The sequence below is a fragment of the Lepisosteus platostomus genome, chromosome 8 (assembly GCF_059453375.1).
Source record: "Lepisosteus platostomus isolate fLepPlt1 chromosome 8, fLepPlt1.hap1, whole genome shotgun sequence".
Lineage (NCBI taxonomy): Eukaryota > Metazoa > Chordata > Actinopteri > Semionotiformes > Lepisosteidae > Lepisosteus > Lepisosteus platostomus.
In genome coordinates, this window is record NC_142618.1 from 38,227,924 (window position 1) to 38,248,493 (window position 20,570).

The 20,570-nt window shown below is 35.5% G+C and overlaps 1 protein-coding gene across 1 annotated transcript; it reads left to right on the forward strand.

The window, feature by feature from the left end:
* Positions 1-5,298: 5,298 nt before the first annotated feature.
* LOC148657287 (uncharacterized) lies at positions 5,299-12,615 on the forward strand. The gene is made up of 5 exons (XM_088643346.1): positions 5,299-5,896; positions 9,225-9,333; positions 10,158-10,277; positions 10,773-10,851; positions 10,956-12,615. The coding sequence occupies exons 1-5, from the start codon at positions 5,787-5,789 to the stop codon at positions 11,045-11,047; spliced, it is 510 nt and encodes a 169-aa protein (XP_088499472.1). The 5' UTR covers positions 5,299-5,786; the 3' UTR covers positions 11,048-12,615.
* The last annotated feature ends 7,955 nt before the right edge of the window (positions 12,616-20,570 follow it).

Consider the following 20,570-nt stretch of genomic DNA (forward strand, 5'->3'; position numbering starts at 1 on the left):
TATCCTGCAGCAGGATCACACCTTCCCCCTTCTCTTAACGACAGACCACTATTCTACTAAATTTTCTCCATTCGTTGGAAGTTTCATTTCACACCTTTCTACACCTATCCTGACTTCACACCTCTTGATTGGCCTCTCTTTCTGTCCCCTGCTCCCGCTTCTAACCCCTCCTCCCTCCCAGCCTTTGTTCTCCCACTACATTACCTATGCCAACTGCCTTGTCTCTCTCACACCTGAAGAAGGCTCCATGGCCGAAACATTGTGTTTTTTCTCTCTTCTTTTTTTCAGCATGGAATAAACCTATTACTTGTTCCTTTGCAGCCTACTCCTGCTGACGCAGCTACCCACCTGAACTAGAGCAGTACAGTAGTTTACTTCATATTAAGCCACTACAGTGTTGCTCTTGCATCTCTTGGATCATTGACCTGTTGAAAGACAAACTTCCTCCCCAGTTTGAGCTTTTTGGCAAAGGGTAGACGTTTTTTTGTCCAGGATTTGTCTGTAATTTGCACCATTCATCTTTCCTGACAAGACTGCCACTGAAAAGCATCCCCATAACCGCTGCTACCACCACCATACTTAACAGTGGGGGTGGTGTTATCTGCTTGGTGTGCAGTGTTTGTTTCGTACCTTACAAACTGCTTAGCATTCAGACCAAAAAGTCTCGTCAGACCACAAGACTTCCTGCCACGTTTCTGCAGTACCTTCTAGATTGGGTTTTGCAAACTTTTTGCGGGCAAGCATATGTTGTTTTTTTCCACCACGGCTTCTTCCTTGCAACTCTGGAACACCTTGGAGATTGTTGACCCATGTACAGTACATTAATTTCCACCACTGACTTCTGTGCTGAGCTCTGTAGCTCGTTTAATGTCACAGTTGGCCTTGGAGTAGCTTTTCTGATAAGTGCCCTTCTTGGTGGCAAATAAGCTGAGAGAAGTGGCCTGATCTAGGCAGTGTGGCAGTAGTTTCATGGCAATGGTCTTATACCCTTCCCCATATTTGTGCCTCTCTATAATCATATCTCTAACTTGTTTGGGATGCTCTTTCATCTTCATTTTGAGTCTTTTTCTTTTTGGAAAGTCTCTACCATGCTGTTGGATCTCACTAAGAGAGAGGTATTTATATTTAAAAAAGAATGGACAACATGTGATCCACTAATTTCTTACACAGGTGGAGTCAATCAACAAATTGTGTGACTTTGTGAGGTAGTGTATTGCACTTGTACAAATTTTAGCTTGCAATTACAAGGGGTATGAATACTTTTAAAACCATTTCTGTTTTTCATTTTTAGTTAATCGTGGAAAGGTTTTGGAACATTTATTTTGTTTTGAAATGGTACTCAGTACCTTGTGGATCAGTGACAAACTTTCCTACTTTAATTTATTTCAAATTCAGAATCTGTGGCAAAAAATGACAGGTAGAAATAGCTCCCAAACATATTTTTGATTTTCATAATTGTGTGGCTGTTAAATTGAAATATACTGTCACGAGGGATCATTAACAGTTTAATGCATTAAACAGAAGCAAAGGCAAGCTGGTGATAATGTAAGAGGTGAAATTGTGTTCCATTCAATCACAGATTTCTGCCTTTCCTTGAAATTTCTAACCCCAAATTTCCATTTCTTTAGCTTCAGTTTCATATCTACCCATATTTTGTCGGACATACCTACCACTTAAGGTTCAAATAAAGAAGAAGGACAAGAGACAAGCTTGGAAAAAAAGAAACAAAATCAAGAGCCAATGACAATTGGCTACAGTAGGTGTACAAATGCTACAGTATTTTAAAACTGGCTGACAAATTCACTCTGTGTAAGAGTTAAGTTTAATAACAGTATTGTATCCTGTTATCTATAGTATAGAAAAAATAGTTATGTATACGGTCATATATATATATAGCCGTTGCTTATCCACTTTTTAAAACTGGTGGGAGCAGTGTGCCATTTAGACTTAAACTATGAAGTTAATTATCATCCTATGTTTAATGACTGTGTTTCTGGTACTTTGTTAAGAAGATCTAATTAAATTAGCTTAACAGAATACTACACAAATGCTAAGCACAAAAACTGTTTTAAAAGACTTGCTGATGCAACCACCCAAATGTCTGTCTACCATCTGAATTACATTCTTCCATTCATTTTCTAACCACTTCATCCAATTCTGGGTTGCAGGCAAGCCAGAGCTTATTCCAGTAAGCAATGGACGTAAGGCGGGAAACACCCTCAAGAGGATGCAGATCCATTGCAGAGCACACACAGACGAAAACACATACACGTACACATTTACGCTAGAGCCAATTTTCCCAGAAGAACATTTTACTGAGAAAAGATATGGTACAGAAGATAACCCTAACCCTTCTATACAAGACCTGGTGGTGAAGCAGCTGTTCCCTTAGCCTTCATTCTTAAAGGAGTTAAATATTATTTCCAATATATAAAAAGATGTCAAAAGTATATATAGCAGAGCTGACGTGTAGATGTTATAATACATTGTCCATAGTCATCCAAGCTAAGGAAGGTTACATCCTCTGAGAATATGGAATTAAATATTGTTTATGTTTTAGTGAATTAGTGAAATGTCTTAAACACTTTGAGTCTCATATGTATTTGTTGTCATGCTAAACTGTTTTTTTTCAGAATGTTATCTATCACCTACAGTATATGTTTTATGACACCTTGGCAATTTGCATTAAGAGATATAGTAAGTATTTTTTATTTATTACTTAATATTAGTTTCACTTCTTTGCAAAGTGAGTACCTAATTTTGCGTTTAAAAGAAAATCTTAATGATTCCAGGTAAACTTAATTTTCTATAAGAAAAAATCAATATGTATAGTAGTAATGTGTGAGAACTGCTCATAGAGTATGTTGGCAGCTCAAGAGTACTGGTAAGGTCTGGGTTTTTAATGAAGTTGTCTTTTTTTTAATAAGATTTCATACAAGGGCCCTATTTACACTCTATAGAGTAGACATTGGAAACATTCCTGTGAGATCCCTGAGTAGGGGTGCCAGAAACTGTCAGCTCTCTTCTTACACCTCTAGCTCCTGTGGCCCAGTGTCATACATATAATCTGACCTGCATGAAAGTTTACTGCGTCTGCTGCTCAAATATTTTTTTTATTTTGCAGTTCATGAGGTGTCTGAGACATTATTAAAGAAGACAATTAAACAAGTTTGGATATGTTTTGAATAGATGTGATACATAATATTACTACTGGAGATTGGAGCTGTGTGTTTATGAGCTCTGCAGCCAGACCAGAGCTGGAGCACAGCAGATTCCACTGGGATGCCACTGAGCCCAGAGCATTGGCAGCCCTACTTATGGCTCAACAACTCTGAAACAGTGCCGGGGGACAGTGTTATGCCATGCCCCGGAGGAATCGGCATTCCAGCACAGTTCCCAATTAGCCCTTTTCCCCAGCCTATTGAATGCTGCCTCACACTCTTCCCGGTGCTCAGTATTAGGGTTTTCCTGGCTAGAGCTACTCCCATTCTCATTGATATTTACTACTTGGTTTTTGGCTTCCTGACCCTGGTTTGTTCTCCATCTACGTCTCCTGGTTTTGGTTTTGGTACTTTTGCTCTCGTTCTGATTTTGACTCTCGGCTTCCTCACGGTTTATGGCTCCGCTTCTGGTTATTTGTACTTTTTCTCCGGCTAGTTTACCTTCGGCTTTTGGACCTCGGATTGTTCTTTCGACTACACCCTTTGGAGTTTTCCCTGGTTTTCTGCATAGGGTCCTCACTACTAATTCCCAACAGACAGTTGTTCACACAATATGCCTTCTAAATACTGCAGAAAACATCATCCAAACATCAGCTAAGTTGGTGATTTGGACCAATCACTTTCTAAATGAAAACCATTACAGTTTTATAAGAAGAAAGGTATTAAAACATAAAGAAATAAATCACCGTCACACATAAAAGCATATCAGATTGTTGAAAACAATATGTTTAGTTCAAGGAGTACTTAAAAATATAAAGTAAAAGATAGATTAATTTCACTTGGAATCATTAAGAGTTTCATTTAAAGGCAAAATTAGATACTAACTTTACAAAGATGTAAAACTAAGTAAAAAAAGTACTTATCACTCCATGCAAATTACTAAATTGTCATAAAGCATACAGTATATGTGTATATGTGATATACTGTATGTGACATTGATAGCATTCTATCAATGAGAGAGCAGGATCTGAGTATTTGGACAGAAGACTGTCACAATCCTGTCATTACTGTTCTGCGTTGGCAAATTAATTGCTTCTGCCTCCCTCTAAAGATCCCACAAGCATTTAAAAATATTTCTTTAAACATTATAAAAAACTGATGTGTTTTAAAAAGCGAACTAATTACTATGACCAACAAGCATAAAAATGGAAACTGAAAAAGATTTATAGCAATAATAAAAATTGCAACAAATTAATTTAATGCATTAGAACACAGACTTCCATAGCTGAATTTTAGTTGTTATTTACAAAAGGCCCTTCAGTTAAAGTTTATAAGCTTACCCTAGCATACATGAGTCACATTTGTTCATAATCTCTGCTGTACAATGCAGCCTAGTCATGTTTTTTGTAATCTACAGAAGAACTCACAGTATATCACATCACTTTCAATAACCACTTATTCTCAGTCACAGTCACAGTGGCCTGGAATCCATTACAGGAAGCACTGGGTGCTAAGAGGATATACCCATAACCCCCAAAGATTAGCAATCAAAGCTGCCACAAATTTAGAATTGTGTTGTCATGTTTTCCTCTGTTCAGTCCTAATCACTTCCCATAACAGATTTATGCTGATTTATCCTGTCATTTTTTGCTCTTCCATCAGGTTAATCTCACATTGTTTCAAGTGAGAGTCCACTCAGCAATTTAAAATTCTTTATATTATTTTTTTTTTAATTTAAGCAATGTGGGTTTAGTCTGATTGTGTAACCAGGGCTATCATACTGAAAATTGAGTTAATCAAGCCAAATTATCATAAAACATGTGATATACAGTATGTGACACAGATAGCATTCTGAAAATTAACATAGCTGAGCATGAAAAAAAATGAGACGTTAATATTTTTAATGTGACCGTGCAAAATTACCATGTATTTTAAAATTTCAAATGATTTTAAGATTTAAATGAAATATGTGTGTATCAACTAACGGTTAGAATTATCCATCTTTTTACTAAAGTGTTTTATCAAACATAGTGTCACAGGCGAGCCAGAGACTATCCCGGAAAACACTGGGCGGGATACACCGTAGACACGGCCCGATCGGTTTTCTAAGGGGAGTACTTTAATGAAATGTTAATTATGACAGCCCTAACTCCTTACTTGCCACTTTTACTATAGGCAGTAATATAATTCGACAACGTTTCGCTCGTATTTAATTTTAATTATATCAAATAAAACTAAAAAAACAAAACATACTGTACTACAAGGGAATAAAACACTTTAACCAACATCATCAACATCATCACCGAGCTTTTTGTCATTATTGAAGGTGAGTTGATGAAGCAAAAAACAGCTGAAAAGAGGCCTTTATTCGAAGACTCCTAGAGAGCACTATGACTGTGCTAACAGGAACCCATTGCTGATAAACGCTTAAAAAGTTAATTGATTCGGTGTTGTTGCTTCTCAACGACACTCATGACCGTCTTGTGATAGCGCGCATGTTTACATTATTACGCTTTAAGTTTGTAACTCTTTTTTTTTTAAGTGTCATGTTTCCTAGATCCCACAGGTTCTTCCACATTTGCCTGCACAGGGCCGAGAGCGAGAGAAGCCATTCCTGGAAGAAAAATGCGTTTTAGTTTAAAAGAGCTTTCCTATGTTATTGCAATTACCCTTGTTTGGAGAACTTTTGATTTCGCTACAGCGGGTCCTCTTCATGCTCAATGCAAAGTGGAATGGTATTATTATTATTATTATTATTATTATTATTATTATTATTATTATTATTATTATTATTGTTGTTGTTGTTGTTGTTGTTTAGTTGCTAATGTACAGTAATTGTTTAATTTAGTGAAGTGTAATGTACAGTAAGAAGTGTATCTCAGGTCTGTCAACCAGCGAGCCAATGTGTGGTTATGTGAATGACGTTAATATTCATTAATTGTTCTAAGTCACAACTCTAAGTCACAGCCCGTTGGACTAAAAATTTATTTCTTGTAAAAAAAAAATACTTTCAGATTAAAATGATCAAATATAATGTTAAATAAGTTACAAAGGAACAAGTAAATTTTTATTCCATGCTGAAAAGAGAAGAAAAACACTACGTTTCGGCTATGGAGCTTCGGGTGTGTTAAATAAGTTAGTTTGCCTTCAGTAGACTTTATACTGGAATATGTAATTTTCAATAGCTTGCTATTTCTGTTATTTTTAAAATGTACTTTCTGATAAATAAAGTAATTTAAATCTAATAATAATTATAGACCAAATGAATCTATACAATCTTATATATATTATTTGATTCTTGAATTAAACATGTTAGCTACAGTACATAACTGGCAAGGAATACGTTACATCTTCTATTTTTGGAAAAAAAACCTGTCTTTAGGTGATACCTTTATCAAAGGAAACATCTTGAAAACAAGAACTTAATAAATAGGATAATACAAAAGTTAGTAAACGGAACAATTATTTTAGAGCAAACTACAGTACTGCACGTTCCTGAGGTAAACAAATACTACATTTCTGCATTCTTTATTTCTATAGAGTGGTGCTTACAATCTGTAGCAAAATCGGAGATTCCTGTCTATAAGTACTTGCAAAAAAGATGTTCAGAACTGTATTAAATATTAGCAGGTGAATGGAAGGATGTGGTGTACACCTGTGTAAGCAATACAATATGACACAGATGTCGTAGCAGGAGAAGGCTTGAAGTCTATACTGGGCTACAGTGACAACACTTCATGTTTTCATTCAGTGTATGTTAGACTGTGGTATTTTCGCACAAATCCAGCCATATCAAGGTGAGCACCACCTAAGGAATTTCCTGCCAACAATGGAACTCTGTCACCTTAGTGTTTGTTCTGTCATGCACATTGATGCTAATTGTCATTTATCTTCAGAGTGAGTCTGAGTAATTCCTGATCCTCTGTTTGAGAAAGACCAGAGCACATGGTAAAACAGCTCTCATCTTATACTGGATGGTAACAGTACACTATTGTGACTTTCCAGTATTGTAACAGTATCAATTCTGTTGGGTGCCTAGTGCTATGTACAGGCTGTCCTCTATTGTATCATCTGTGTATATCATCGGTTCTGTAGTTCCTTTGATGTGACTCCAGCTAATATCACTGTGATGAGTCCAGGTGTCAGAGGATGTATTTTTTCAAAATTAACTTTAACTGAAGGGTCTTTTGTAAACAAAAGCTAAAATTCAACCATGAAAGTGTGTTCTAGCTACAAAAATTATGTTACAAAAGTAAAACGAGGTTTTAACAAAAAAGCAAGGCAAATTGAGGCAAATGTAATGAATTTGTTTCTTATTGTTGCACATCTTTTTAAGTTTCCATTTTTTGTGTTTATTATTAATAATTAGTCATTAGTTTACACTTTTTTGATCCTTAAGAATCATCACTTTAGCTAATGTTTAAATTCTTAAAATGGTAGTTTGTTCTCCAGAGGCAGTAGCAATTAATTTTACATAGTATAACAGTTATGGCGGAGTTGTGAATGCTGTCTCAGTCTTAAATACACTCTCAATCTGTTTTCATTTTGAACAACAAGTAACAGCTCTGGAGCACAGTGTATGTATTTATTTTCATTTATATACTGTACTTCATAATGTCTGTGACTACTGAAGGCCACAAGAAAATATTGTACCACTAGGTGGGACTGTTCTACAGGACAAGATTCCTGATCTCTTTGGAAATTGGTTAAGAAAAAAACAGAAATATACTGTAGTAACACCAACAAAAATATGAAAAGATTTTGTCTCTATAATAACATGTTATCAATGTTATCATTCCGCTAAATTAATTACAGTGTCTTACAAAATTATTCAGACCCTTCCTACGATGTCCCATTCTGTGAAATTACAAAATAATGCATATTTTGTCAACTTTCTGAGGGTAAGATAAGTTACATTAAATGTTAATAAAACTGAAATATATATTTATAGTGTTTTTAGTTAGTGGAAGCACCTTTGGCAGCAATTACAGCCACAAGTGTTTTTGGGTAAGTCTCCACTTGTATGTGTAATTATTGCCCATTTTTTAGCAGTTTTGCTCAAGCTCTCTCAAATTCTATGGGAGCCACTTATGAACAGCAGTTTTCGTCTTTCTGTAGATTCTCACTAGGATTTCAGCCTGGACTTTGACTGGACCACTCAAGAATTTTTTTTTCTTATTCTTAAGCCACTCCAGTGCCAGTGTAGGTTTATCTTTGTGCATTGCACTGTTATCCTGCTGAAAGGTGAATTTTAGTCCCATTTTCAGGTCTAAAGCAGAGTTTCCAGTACTTGGCTCCATCTATGTTCCCGTAAGTCTCAACAAACCCTGCTGATGAGAACCGGAGCTAACACTTAATGCTGCCACCACCATGGTAGACAGTAGGAATCATGTTGACAGTTTCATGCACCATGTTGGGTTTGTGTCAGACATGACACTTTTTATTTAGATCAGAAAGTTCAGATTTTGTCCTGTCTGAGCACAAAACCTCCAAACCATATGGGATTGCCAATGTTTTTTTTTCATACAAGCCCCCTTTGTGGAGTAAGCAGGATATTGTTGGTTGATCCATGGACATTTTTTCCCATTCCAGCCAGTGAACTCTATAACTCTTTCATTGGCCTCAAAGTGCTCTCCCTAACCAGTTTCCTTCTTGTCCATCATCTCGGTTTGGAGGCATAGTCCGATCTAGGTAGTATGTGGGTAACTTCCACTTCTTAATAACTACCTTCTTCATGCTGAAAGAAATATTAAGTATCTTTGAGATTGTTTTCTACCCTTCTTCTGATCTCAATCCTCCTAAAATGTATGAGAGACATTTTTTGAAAGACATTTACGCTGTACATACATGTCCATTATGTTTTTGAAGAAAACATCTTGTCATCTGTGACTAATCATGTTTATGGTCACTTTCATCTTCAAAAAATCATTTAAAACTCAACATTTAGGTCACAGGAACTTGCAAGACAGGCTCATGTTTTTGTGTGGGAAATGGTTTCTCAGCTGAAGTATCTTTGAGCTTTTGAGTTGAACCACTGGATGAGGCATTGCTATCTTGTTTCAGGTTTTTTGGAGTCCCATGCAGAGATGTGTATACATCTCTGGTTACTCAGATAAAGACCTGGAAGACAGCAGCTGGCTGTGCCCACGGAGGAGAGAAGTGCTTGTATCAGGTGTGTACCCATCCCGGTTCCTCCAAATCCTCAGAACACATTGACTAGGAACTAATCTAACATTTTAAATCTACATATTTCAAAACCTGAGATGAGGAGCTTAAACATTAGATAAAGATTCCTTAGTACTCTTTATAACAGTATTATGGTAACTTTTAGCAGTTTTCATAAATATTTCAACAGAAAATTGCATCATGGCTTATGTAACACCATGATGCATTTGTTTTCCTGCTTAGTTTTGCTTTTCCAACCCTCAGTGCTTTACAATCTGTTTACTACAATTTGTACTATACTACATTCTTCTGTGCTTTACCATGGTATATCATATTAATATGTTGTAAAATATTTTTTTTTAAATGTAAATGGCAGTTCTTTCATTTTTCCATAAAAATATAGCAAACATTGTACGGCACCCTGGCAGTGCAATGATAAGTACTATATGACAAGCATCACCTTTGATGCCTCAGTTAAAATCACCTGTCTCACTCATGTCATGTCTCAGCTAGGAGAAGGTTTGTATTCAATATTCAAAATGCTGTCTTTATCTGGAATATATTATTAGCAAGACATAGTAACATAGAGTCATGCAAAATTAGTGTAATGTGACTTCTGGGAAGAACCAAATTATATAAAATAAGAAAAACAGGTGTCCTAGAGGACAAATAGCAGCCTTCCCAAAAGACATTGATCACAGGGCTTTGTAAAAGATTTTGAGAAGGAACCTCTGACAAGTTCAAAATGGAACAAAGTCCAAATTTTATGCCATTGTTTCCTTTAAGGTACCAAACCTATACATTGTGAAATCATGTCTTTGTTTACCACAGCTGGAGTCAGCCAATGTGCACTTCATCAAGGCCAAGCACACCACCCCTGTGAAGAGGTATGTGGATGACCTCAGCTTCAGGTTGGTCCCCTACCAGCTCAATGCTCACTGCCATGTCTCGGTAAGTCTAGCATACCACGTAATCCAAAATCCAATGTGAAGACTATCTCCAAACAGCTCCTTAAAATTGAACAATGATATCGGAGCTGGATCAGTATAACAGTTAAGGTGTCGGCTGTATTAAAAATACTGCAACAGAGCAGAGTGGGAAGGCTTTATTAAAAGTAAGTCATCTTAACGATTAACTAAAATCCTGCACTGTAAATATATTTTTATTCTTAACCTTAGAAACCTTAACCATAGAATTATAAGTTCTATGAAGAAAGGGATCACTGTACTCAACTTGGCTATGTGATGCTAAAACTTGTCAATTCCAGTGTTATACAGTAAATTCTTCCAAATGCAAATAGATACTTTGCTGATGTTCTTTGGATAATAATATATATATTCTGCGGCCAGTTTCTGATTGCTTATTTTATTAATGCCATGGATTGTGATATAAAAGATGAGTCTTAAAATGCTCATATTTCTGATTTGCTCTTCTAATCATTAACAGGCTCTCTCAGTGTCCGAGGCCTGGTACACTGTTATTGATTATGGCACCAACTACTGCAACCTCTTTAATCTTGTGGAGGGTAAGAACAGGGATCTGCTTTTTTAACACCATACGTCCATATGTCATACTGGTGATTCTCTGTGCCATTTATTATAACTGCTTACTTTTCTGTTTTGTATGCAGGAAGTGGACTAACCAGTGTCTCAGACTACAAGGAAGTGACCAATGATTTTATCTGCACTCAGCACTCTACTGCTAATTGTACTATTTACTGAGGCTGACTTGAGCTCTCAGCAGCTTAATTACCTCTGTTTATCTTTATTAACGGTTTTATTTTATGGTTGTTATTAACCAACTCTCTGTTTGACACATTAACGACAATGAAAAAATTAACAGCATTGCAAAAAATTGTAATTTTCTTCAATAATTGAATTCAAACCAATTACAATTTACCAGAATTTCAATTAATTTAACACAATATTTGATTCATAGTCATTTGTAATAAAACATGTAAACTGAAATCCACACGTATTGCTAAATGATGGGTTTATTGGATCAAAGTTTCGTTTTCCCTTTCTGCAAAGAAAGAATATATATATGATCTATACAATATAGAAACAAATAATTAAATGTGTGATGTTAGAATTGCTTGCAGAAGATGCTAAACTTAATAAACCAGAAGTATTTCTAAAATAATATGAATAAAAACGTAACATTATTGAGAAATACATAAAAAACAGCATATTATTTAAATTGAATCATTTAATTGTAATTATTGCAGTAATGTGGTGAAACTGTGGTTTCTGCTCCTTAAAGAGAATCTCTTCTGCTCTTTGAAACTTAATGTGACTAGGAAAAACCTGTAACAGAGGCAAACATTAACTGAGCAGACTTGTATTTTCTTATACTGGTCTATTTTTATATATTTCTGCTCTGCATTTCTGTACTATTTACGTAAAAAACAATAAAAAAAAACATCCAGGGGAAAGGAATCAACACAATGTTACCTATATTGTAGCAATTCCCCTTGAAGAGATCAGGCTGTTTCACAAAGAGAGATTACTCAGATAAACGGGTAATTTTAATAAACATGGTGACATGTCTGGATTTTCAGTTTCATGAGCCAGGATTTGATTGTATCCAGTTAAGTAACTACAGAAACACATCCTCTATTCTTAACCTGCTCCGGGGCAGGTTAAGGGACATGTTTAATATAACAGATGCTCTGGACTGCACAAACATCCTCATTAAAGCCACCACAGGGTCAAACTAGGCTGATTTTATGTATATTCCCTTGACCCATTGTTATTTTGAGTTTGTTTTTATCTAAAGAGAAACAGATTAAACAATTATTAAACATGGAATCACAAAAACATTGTGGTGCTACTGTACCTGTTTCACATAAAAGTCAAATTTCAAATGAAAATTTTTATCAATTTGAGTAAATTAGATAATGTTCTTCTTTTTGTGTAATTCAAACCAAACAAATGTAATTACAATTATATATATTTCAGACAAATGTATAAATACCGTATGTTGACATGAAGGTAACAGTTGACATAAGAGTAACATACTGAAGGTGACAGTAGTAATAACATTTCAAATTGATTAAAATAATTAATATAATTGAATTATAAAATGTAGGTTCCACCCTCTCTTGGTGGTTTAAAATACTTATATAGCTTACTGTATATTTGTTCAAGTAGATGTTTTTTTTTGTTTCTTATTTGTCCTTACAAGTTTTCATTGGAAATATACTTAAAATGACCATGTTGAAACTTTCCCAGATTAACCACAGCAAGCGACCAAGTCAAAGGATTCAATAAAAATGTTAGTTAAAAAGTTTGAATACTATTGTGTTCCTTATTTTTTATTTTCAGCTACTACTACCTGCTGTATATAGTATAAATATATTTATACTCATAAATAAATATTGTTAATAACATTTGTAAACATTAGTAGTTCAGGTGGGCAGCTGCATCAGCGTGCGTAGGCTGCAAAGGAACAAGTAATAGGTTTATTCCATGCTGAAAAAAAGAAGAAAGAAAACACAACGTTTTGGCCGTGGAGCCTTCTTCAGGTGTGAGAAAGACAAGGCAGTAAGCAAAGGTAATGTAGCGGGAGAACAAAGGCTGGGGGAGAGTAGTGAGAGGCGGGAGCAGGGGACAGAAAGAGAGGCCAATCAAGAGGTGTGAAGTCAGAATAGGTGTAGAGAGCTGTGAAATGAAACCTCCAATGGAGGGATCATCCTGTAGGATGGAAAAGTTGTTGTTAATAGTCCTGGGGATAGGAAGGATAGGCTCTCCTATGTTTTCTTTCTTCTTTTTTTTCATTGTGGAATAAACCTATTGTTCCTTTGTAAACATTATTTTACATTGGTTATTTTTACTTTCAGCTACCAAAAGTTTCCCTTTATATATTAATATATTCTATATTAAGTGGAAGTTAAAGAAGTTTTAAAACATGATTATACAGTACAGTATGAATCTACCATTACATTAACATCTAATGCACCACTAGAGCCACCTATCAATCTTCATTGGGCAGTGATGAGCTAAATTCAGCATGCCAAAACATACCATAATATACCGCACCTTGTTTACTACTGATGCACGTTTTGACATACATGTCTAGATGGCTGCATTGTAAATAATTCACCTGTCACTGTAAAGATATATCATGCATGTCATATTTTTATGCCCTGAGCAGTGCAGATATATTTAATATTGTACTGATTTTTGTCAAAGCAAGGGTCTCATGTCTCCCAGAGCTTGCTGTCATTTGACTTTCTTGTTCAAGAAAAATTGCTCCAAGTTAAATCTGCTCAAAGATAAAATGTGTACATGTATTTACTGTATGTGTATTCTATTTCACAGCTAAATTCATATGCTAGATTTGCCTCATTCAGAAAATTGAAAGGATAACTTATCTATGAATAAAGCCTGTGATTTTGTCTCACAATCAGCATGAATGTTTAAACACTCTTTATTAGATTGTGTAAAATGATGTTGTTTAGGTAAGGTGCTCTTAACACATTTATACTTGCATTCTCACATGCCTTTCTGTGAACTTAGTTTGCTAAGTGATATGTTTATATTCTCATGTGCAACAGTAAATAACTATTTGTTAGTGTTCAGGAAAATAATGTGCAATCCCACAGATACTAATTTGTTAAAGCCATGTTATTTTATTATTCAAGAAATATAAGGATTTCAGATTGACCATCTCCACAGTTATTTCTGTTAATGGATATTTTTTATAAAGATTTCCACCACACTGTTTCAGTTTAAAAAGAAACAAACATGGGTTGTTGAGAGACTGGATTTCATCCAGGGTGACATTAGTCATTGGTCTTTGCTATGAGCCCTATTTTCCATTATCTTATTTGCAGAAAAATTACAATCTTCCCTTTAAAAATGTACTGTAGAAATAGATGAAGAAATTATAAGAATTGCCTGAAACCCCACTGATGTCAAAGTTATAACATTACAGTATTTTTATAATGGTAGATTGAAGCCTTTAATGATGAAAGTTTTACAAACTTTACAATTGCAGCATGACAAGGAAAAGCATCTGTGTAACACTCACGTTATAATCTAAAAGAGATTGGAAAGGATGCTGATGTGAATGGGTGCGTGGTATGTTCCTAGATCTTCCTGTTATCCACGATGAACTCCTTAGTTTTGGTGGTGTTCAGAGAGAGGTTGTTGTCCTGACACCATGCAGTCAGCGTTTCTACCTCCTTCCTGTACGCGGACTCATCACTGTTCGTGATCAAGCCGATGTTCATTGTATCGTCTGCGAAATTGATGATCGAATTTGATTTGTTCCTGGCAATGCAGTCGTGGGTGAATAGGGAGTAGAGGAGAGAGCTGAGTACACAACCCAGGGGGGCACCAATGTTCAGAGTTAGGGAGGAGGATGTATTTGTGCCTACTCTCACTACCTGAGGTAGGCCCATCAGGAAGTCCAGGATACAATTGTAGAGAGGGGAGCTTAGTCCGAGGTCTTGGAGCTTGGTGAAAAGCCTTGAGGGTATGATGGTGTTGAATGCTGAGCTGTAATCAACAAACAACATTCTCACATATGTTTCTTTCTTGTCTAGGTGTGAGAGGGTAGTGTGTAGAGCAGTGGTGATGGCGTCCTCAGTTGAACTGTTTTGTTAGTACGCAAATTGCAGTGGGTCCAGGCAATAAGGAGGTGGTGTGCTTTGATCAGCCACTTGTAGCATTTCATGATGATGGATGTGAGTGCAACGGGGCAGTAGTCGTTTAGGCAGTTGACTCCAGTTTTCTTGGGGATCGGGATTATCTGTCAGGACGATAGTCTGCCCACTAACAAAAGTAAAAAGATAAATCTTACCAAAAAATACCTACAGATGTCAGCAAACTCATTTGTTCAGAGGACTGTATTGTTTCTTCTTTCACAGGGAAGAATAAGTTGGATACATGTATCTGAAAGGTTTATAATGTAGAATTGGCAGCCCTCCTGTAACAAGGAGGAGATCTTAAAGTTCCATATGGTAAGTTTCTGGTACTAGGGAAACTGCACTTTAAGTCATTAATGGAGAAGCATACAGAGGAATCTAAAAATGTCTCATGTAAATTTCCAGATTACATTTTCGATAAAAAATCTCGGTTCATCAATAATGCCTTAACTGCAAGTGATTATTTAAACATGTACAGTATAGCAATTTCCTGAATAGTTGTAAATTCTGTAACTTGAGAGAGGAAAAACCATTTAATTTGCAGTTAAAGTTGGTTTAATAAAAAACACCCAGCTTCAAGCTGGCACTTGATGAGAAAACCTTTCCACATTAACATAATGTATTTAGGAGGCAGTGATCTGTCTAGATATAAGTAACCTAACCAGCCAAGACTCTCCCTGATTTCAAGGTGCTATAGTCCTGTAAAACTTTATATAAAACACAAATATTAATTGCTGAAAGCCTAGAAACAGATAATTTAGATGAGTGAAGTCAATAACTAAGGACCCCACTAAGTGGGCTACTCTGTTTCCAGATATAATTGGTTTAGAGTGTGCTGAAACAGCATTTATTGCATCCAAACATTGGCTGATTATATGTGTGCTCCTGTTTTTGGCACACATTTTGTTTGTATTCCACAACAGCCATGGTGTGGAAAGTGGTGTGGGAGCCCAGAAATCTTCAGTGCATTTTGATTAATAGACTTTTCTCTTTAAATGCAGTTGTGCAACTGCTGAGGGTTTATTTGGCCAAAAATATTCTTAACAGGAGACTCATACATCAAAAAGAAACATTCTGAATGACTCAGTTTGGTGTTTGTCGATGTCAGTGTTCTGTATTTCATGGTTTTATACAGTATGTCTGTGTCTGCTTTACTAGGTGCTCCACTAGATGGCACAGACTCCATAGTTGCAGTAGCTAATTCAGTCTTAGACTAAAACAAGCAAAGCATACAAGATGTTACCAAGACTTAGAAGAATGAGACAAAGCACTTGGTACCAACTCAGAAAAAAATGTAACAAACAGAAATTAATGTTCTTTTAAAAAGACTATAAATCATTTTTACATTTACATTTTCTCTAAGGGCTATTCTCTCCCAAATAAGCTTTGATATTGGCATCAATTCGCAACATTAATAAGCACAGGCAATATTCTTACAAATTGATTAATGAAATATAATTAACTATCCAATTCTTTGAGGACATTTCTTCATTCCAGACTACCAGAGGATCCTTAGGGAACATATCTTCCGCTTTATTTCAAATAAATGTTTTCAATTGTACAAACTGGCAGCTTACAGTTGATTCTGAAATCGGGTGTGCCAGTGGACATTTTTTATATGAGTAATGGTTTGAAATTAAACAGAATGATGACATAGCCTACAGTACTGCAAGGTCCCAGCATTCTCTCCCAAAGTTTCACTTTAAAACAAGACTTCCAAGCGATGCAGCTCAAACACTGCAGACTACAGTGATTCAACAAACAGAACTCTCAGAATCACATGCTTTCCAGGTCACATAATAGCCCCAAACTGCAGCAATGTTTAGTATAGGACTGAGACTGAGATCATTACAGTAGCTTCTGGTCTCCAGAAATCTAACACTGAAAACACCATTGAGAGATTGCATGGTGATGTACAGTATAGTGTGGAGAATTATTAATTTTGTACTGTAGAGTACAACGTTAAAGCATTGCATTCTGTACAAAGTGGCACAACAAATGAGTATTGGAAATAATCAGACTTGTTGGGTTTTTAATGCTTGTCGGGTAAACGTGTTGGATATTAAATTTAAACATTTTCAAAATTTACTAAATAAAGTGTATTTTTTACACCAACATTTTATATTATAATCCCACTGCACAGCAGATGAAAATCTTACTTTGCACAATAAAGTGAAAAAGATTATTTAATCTCAAACAATGAATTAGGTTTCTTTAATCTGACGTAAAGCTAATGGTTTTAACAATCAATTGTTTTTAAAATAAGAAATTAGTATTTCATTAATATCTCAAAATCAAACTGTATTAAAAAAGCATGAGACAAAAAATGATGGCTATTTTGTTTGTTTTTTAGTGTATATACAGTACATGAATTCCCTTCTCAGGTAGGACAGAAAGACTTAGTTTTGCAAACATTTGAACATTGGACCAGACATTAGCCCATGGTGAAATACAGTATGTACCGTAGACTCCTTCTTGTTATTTATAGATTTGAATGTAGCACCTACAGAGAGCAATGTGGGTATATTATTGTGGAGAATAACTCCCTTTCATCAGTGTGATTTGGAAACCCAGAAGATAGACGCGAAGGATTGTTTTCAGCTCTCAGGCAGTTTTTATTTTGATGACATTTGTCATTGATAAAAGGGTGCAAAATCCTCTCAAAACCAATTAAGCTGTTTTAGCCCCAGGGGGAGGCATATAACAGGCTGTGATGGAACAAAACCAGAGTGGAAAGGGGTAATCAGTAAGTCGGTATTGAACAATATTGAAAACTGCAACAATAGCATACAATAAATCATTCTGAAAGCTACATTGGATACAGACATTCAAGGACAAACAGGTTATCCTCTTAAGAACTGAGGTAACTAGGTATTTTTTTACCAATTCAATTTCTTCATAACACCAGTGTGTTAGCCTTGGAGGGCAATCTTGTCCTTTAGTCAGTCCATTTTCTGTGCCACCTCCATGGGCTGTTGTTTCCTGATGCTTTTGCACTGGATCGTTTCATACAGCTTGTTCCAATAATTACATTTATTCCAAACATTAGAGTCATCAGCTGGAGGGTGTCTGTTTTCTCCATGTCACTCTTATTCACCATAAAGAAAAATATTAAAGAAAACATAAATCTGCCAATATATGATTAATTTCCCTTTTCTTAAACTTTTTGATCCTTTCAGTATACTGTGTCTATGAATTGTTCAATACACCTGTGCCTCTTTTTATGAACTAATTTGTTCCCAGAAACCTGTTCATATAGCAAAAATTCATGAAAAGAAAAAACAATGTCTAAAATTTCTTAAAAGGAAAATTACAAAATATAACCCCTTCCTTTACTTTTCTGAACAAAAAATTACAAAAGGAAACAATAATGACTAAAGTTCATATTGTGGTTTATGTTTTTAGTCATAAAAAACTGCTTACCTAGACATCATTAATCGTACCTACGTAGAGTACAGTACTGTACAGTAACCACTTTATTCTCATACAAAAAGTAAGACCACACACAATAGCGAACAATGCATGAAGCAAGTCTTTAACTGTATCACATGTCTCTTGTGTCACTCTTTAAGGCTCTGTGCTAGCTCTCACCCAGCACAATTAGTGGAATGTATTGCGTACAGTACGCTCGATATGAAATGATTTGTATGACGCCTTCGTCTTCACTCTCTACAATTGGCGTAGGTTTTGAACTTTTTCTTCGTATCACTTCTTCGTACTTTTGAGGGTAGCTTTTGTTATCCGAAATATGAGTTAGAATTCATATATTTGCAGTATCCAATTTTCATGAAAAAAAAATGGATTAAGTCTGGAGATTGCCTTTTGTCAAATATGATGACTTTATCCAGCTTGTTCCAAGTATTAGAATCATGCAGCATCTGTTTTTGTGTAATTACACACATTACCACCTCTCCCATTACATTTGCTACTTGTAGAAGGACGTTCAACACTTGTAGTATTTTCAATTGATCCAAAAGGTTTAAATTGAACTGATTTATTTAAAAATAAAATAGTAAGGTCTTTAAACATTACATTTCCAATACTTGAGGGCACTTAACAGTACATCGGAAAACATAAACAATGGTAACAAAGGCCTTGTACACAACACTGTATGTTTTGCTTGTCAGCAATCCCAGGATACCAAAGTTTTCCTTGTCAATTTTTACAATCTTACATCTTACTTGTAGATTTAAGATGTAGATGTTTCCAAAGGATTTCAAAGTGCTCTTCTACTCAAAATCTTTGTAAGAATACTGGTACTGGACTTCTGACAGATGTCACAACAACTGTTATGAAGATTTTTTTTCATCTTTGCTTTTCCCTTCCAGTAGTTAGACAGCAGCAGCACAGACAGTGAATGTGACATCTTTGAAGAACCTGACATGGATTATGAATCACGTTGCCTAGCTTTCTCAGCTTCACTTGACAAAACTGGAGATCATTGGGAAAATCGAATTGAATTCAGTTCTGTAACATTTTCTTAACAAGCTTTAAATGAATGGGCTGCTTCCATTCACTACACAATCAATATTGCAAATGACACCTACTTAATCTTTTGCTGCTTTGCATATCCTGAGCACAATGTGACAGACAGAAAGAATTCACAATCAATTGAGGTATACAGCACCTTGCAAAAGTATTCAGACCCTCACACAATTTTCAGTTTTTGTTGCTTTAAGGTTTGCAGTCATTCACAAGCTACCCCACACATACAAAGCAAAAAAGGTAGAAGTAAATTGATCATTAATATAAAAGAAAAATGAAAACTTATGACATACATTTTCAAGCCTATTGCTGTGACAAACCTAAATTAGTTTAGGTGGGTAGCTGCGTCAGCATGCATAGGCTGCAAAGGAACAAGTAATAGGTTTATTCCATGCTGAAAAAAAGAAGAAAGAGAACACAACGTTTCGGCCGTGGAGCCTTCTTCAGGTGTGAAACTAAATTAGTTTCCGTGCAGTAATTACCTTAACAAACCACACAATTAGTTGAGTAGCCTCTTTGTGCAATAGTAGTTGTTTACATGATTTCAGAATAAATACATCAGTGTCTATGACATGTATTATTCAGTGATAGTGATAGTGATTTTAAGACAAAGATTCAGCTATGAAGAGAAAGAACAACTGGGATAAAGTTGTATAAAGGCACAGGCTCAGCTCCCACTCCAAACCTACTTCATTATTAAGAACAATTAAATAAATGAAATATATAACTAGAAAACCTTTATTAAAAAGCTTTGAAGATCACATAAAAACATACAAAGAAGAACAAGAAACATTTGACAAAGGTAGAATGCATTTTAACATTGAAAGTAATTACATGAAACATGAATCTGTTAACTTCTCATAAAAACACCTCTAGTAATCTACATGTATAGCTAGAAAATGTGGCCTGTGTACCATTCACTAGTTATATGGATCTGACAGACTCAAAAACAAATTAAATACAAGTGCATTATTGCAGTGATTTGATCTGGCGTACTTCTATTCTTTTTCTGCTTCTTTTTCTCAGTGCCAGATGGGTATGTCCTTTTACAGGACGGATATGCATACCAGTTGCAACTAAATAATTTTAATTTTAAACTATAGCCA

Excerpts from the sequence above, each read along its gene's own strand:
- LOC148657287 (XM_088643346.1), top strand. The coding sequence starts at position 5,787 with ATGCGTTTTAGTTTAAAAGAGCTTTCCTATGTTATTGCAATTACCCTT. Across the intron at positions 10,278-10,772 it reads ATGCTCACTGCCATGTCTCG|GCTCTCTCAGTGTCCGAGGC; the intron begins GTAAGTCTAGCA and ends AATCATTAACAG. Across the intron at positions 10,852-10,955 it reads CCTCTTTAATCTTGTGGAGG|GAAGTGGACTAACCAGTGTC; the intron begins GTAAGAACAGGG and ends TTTTGTATGCAG.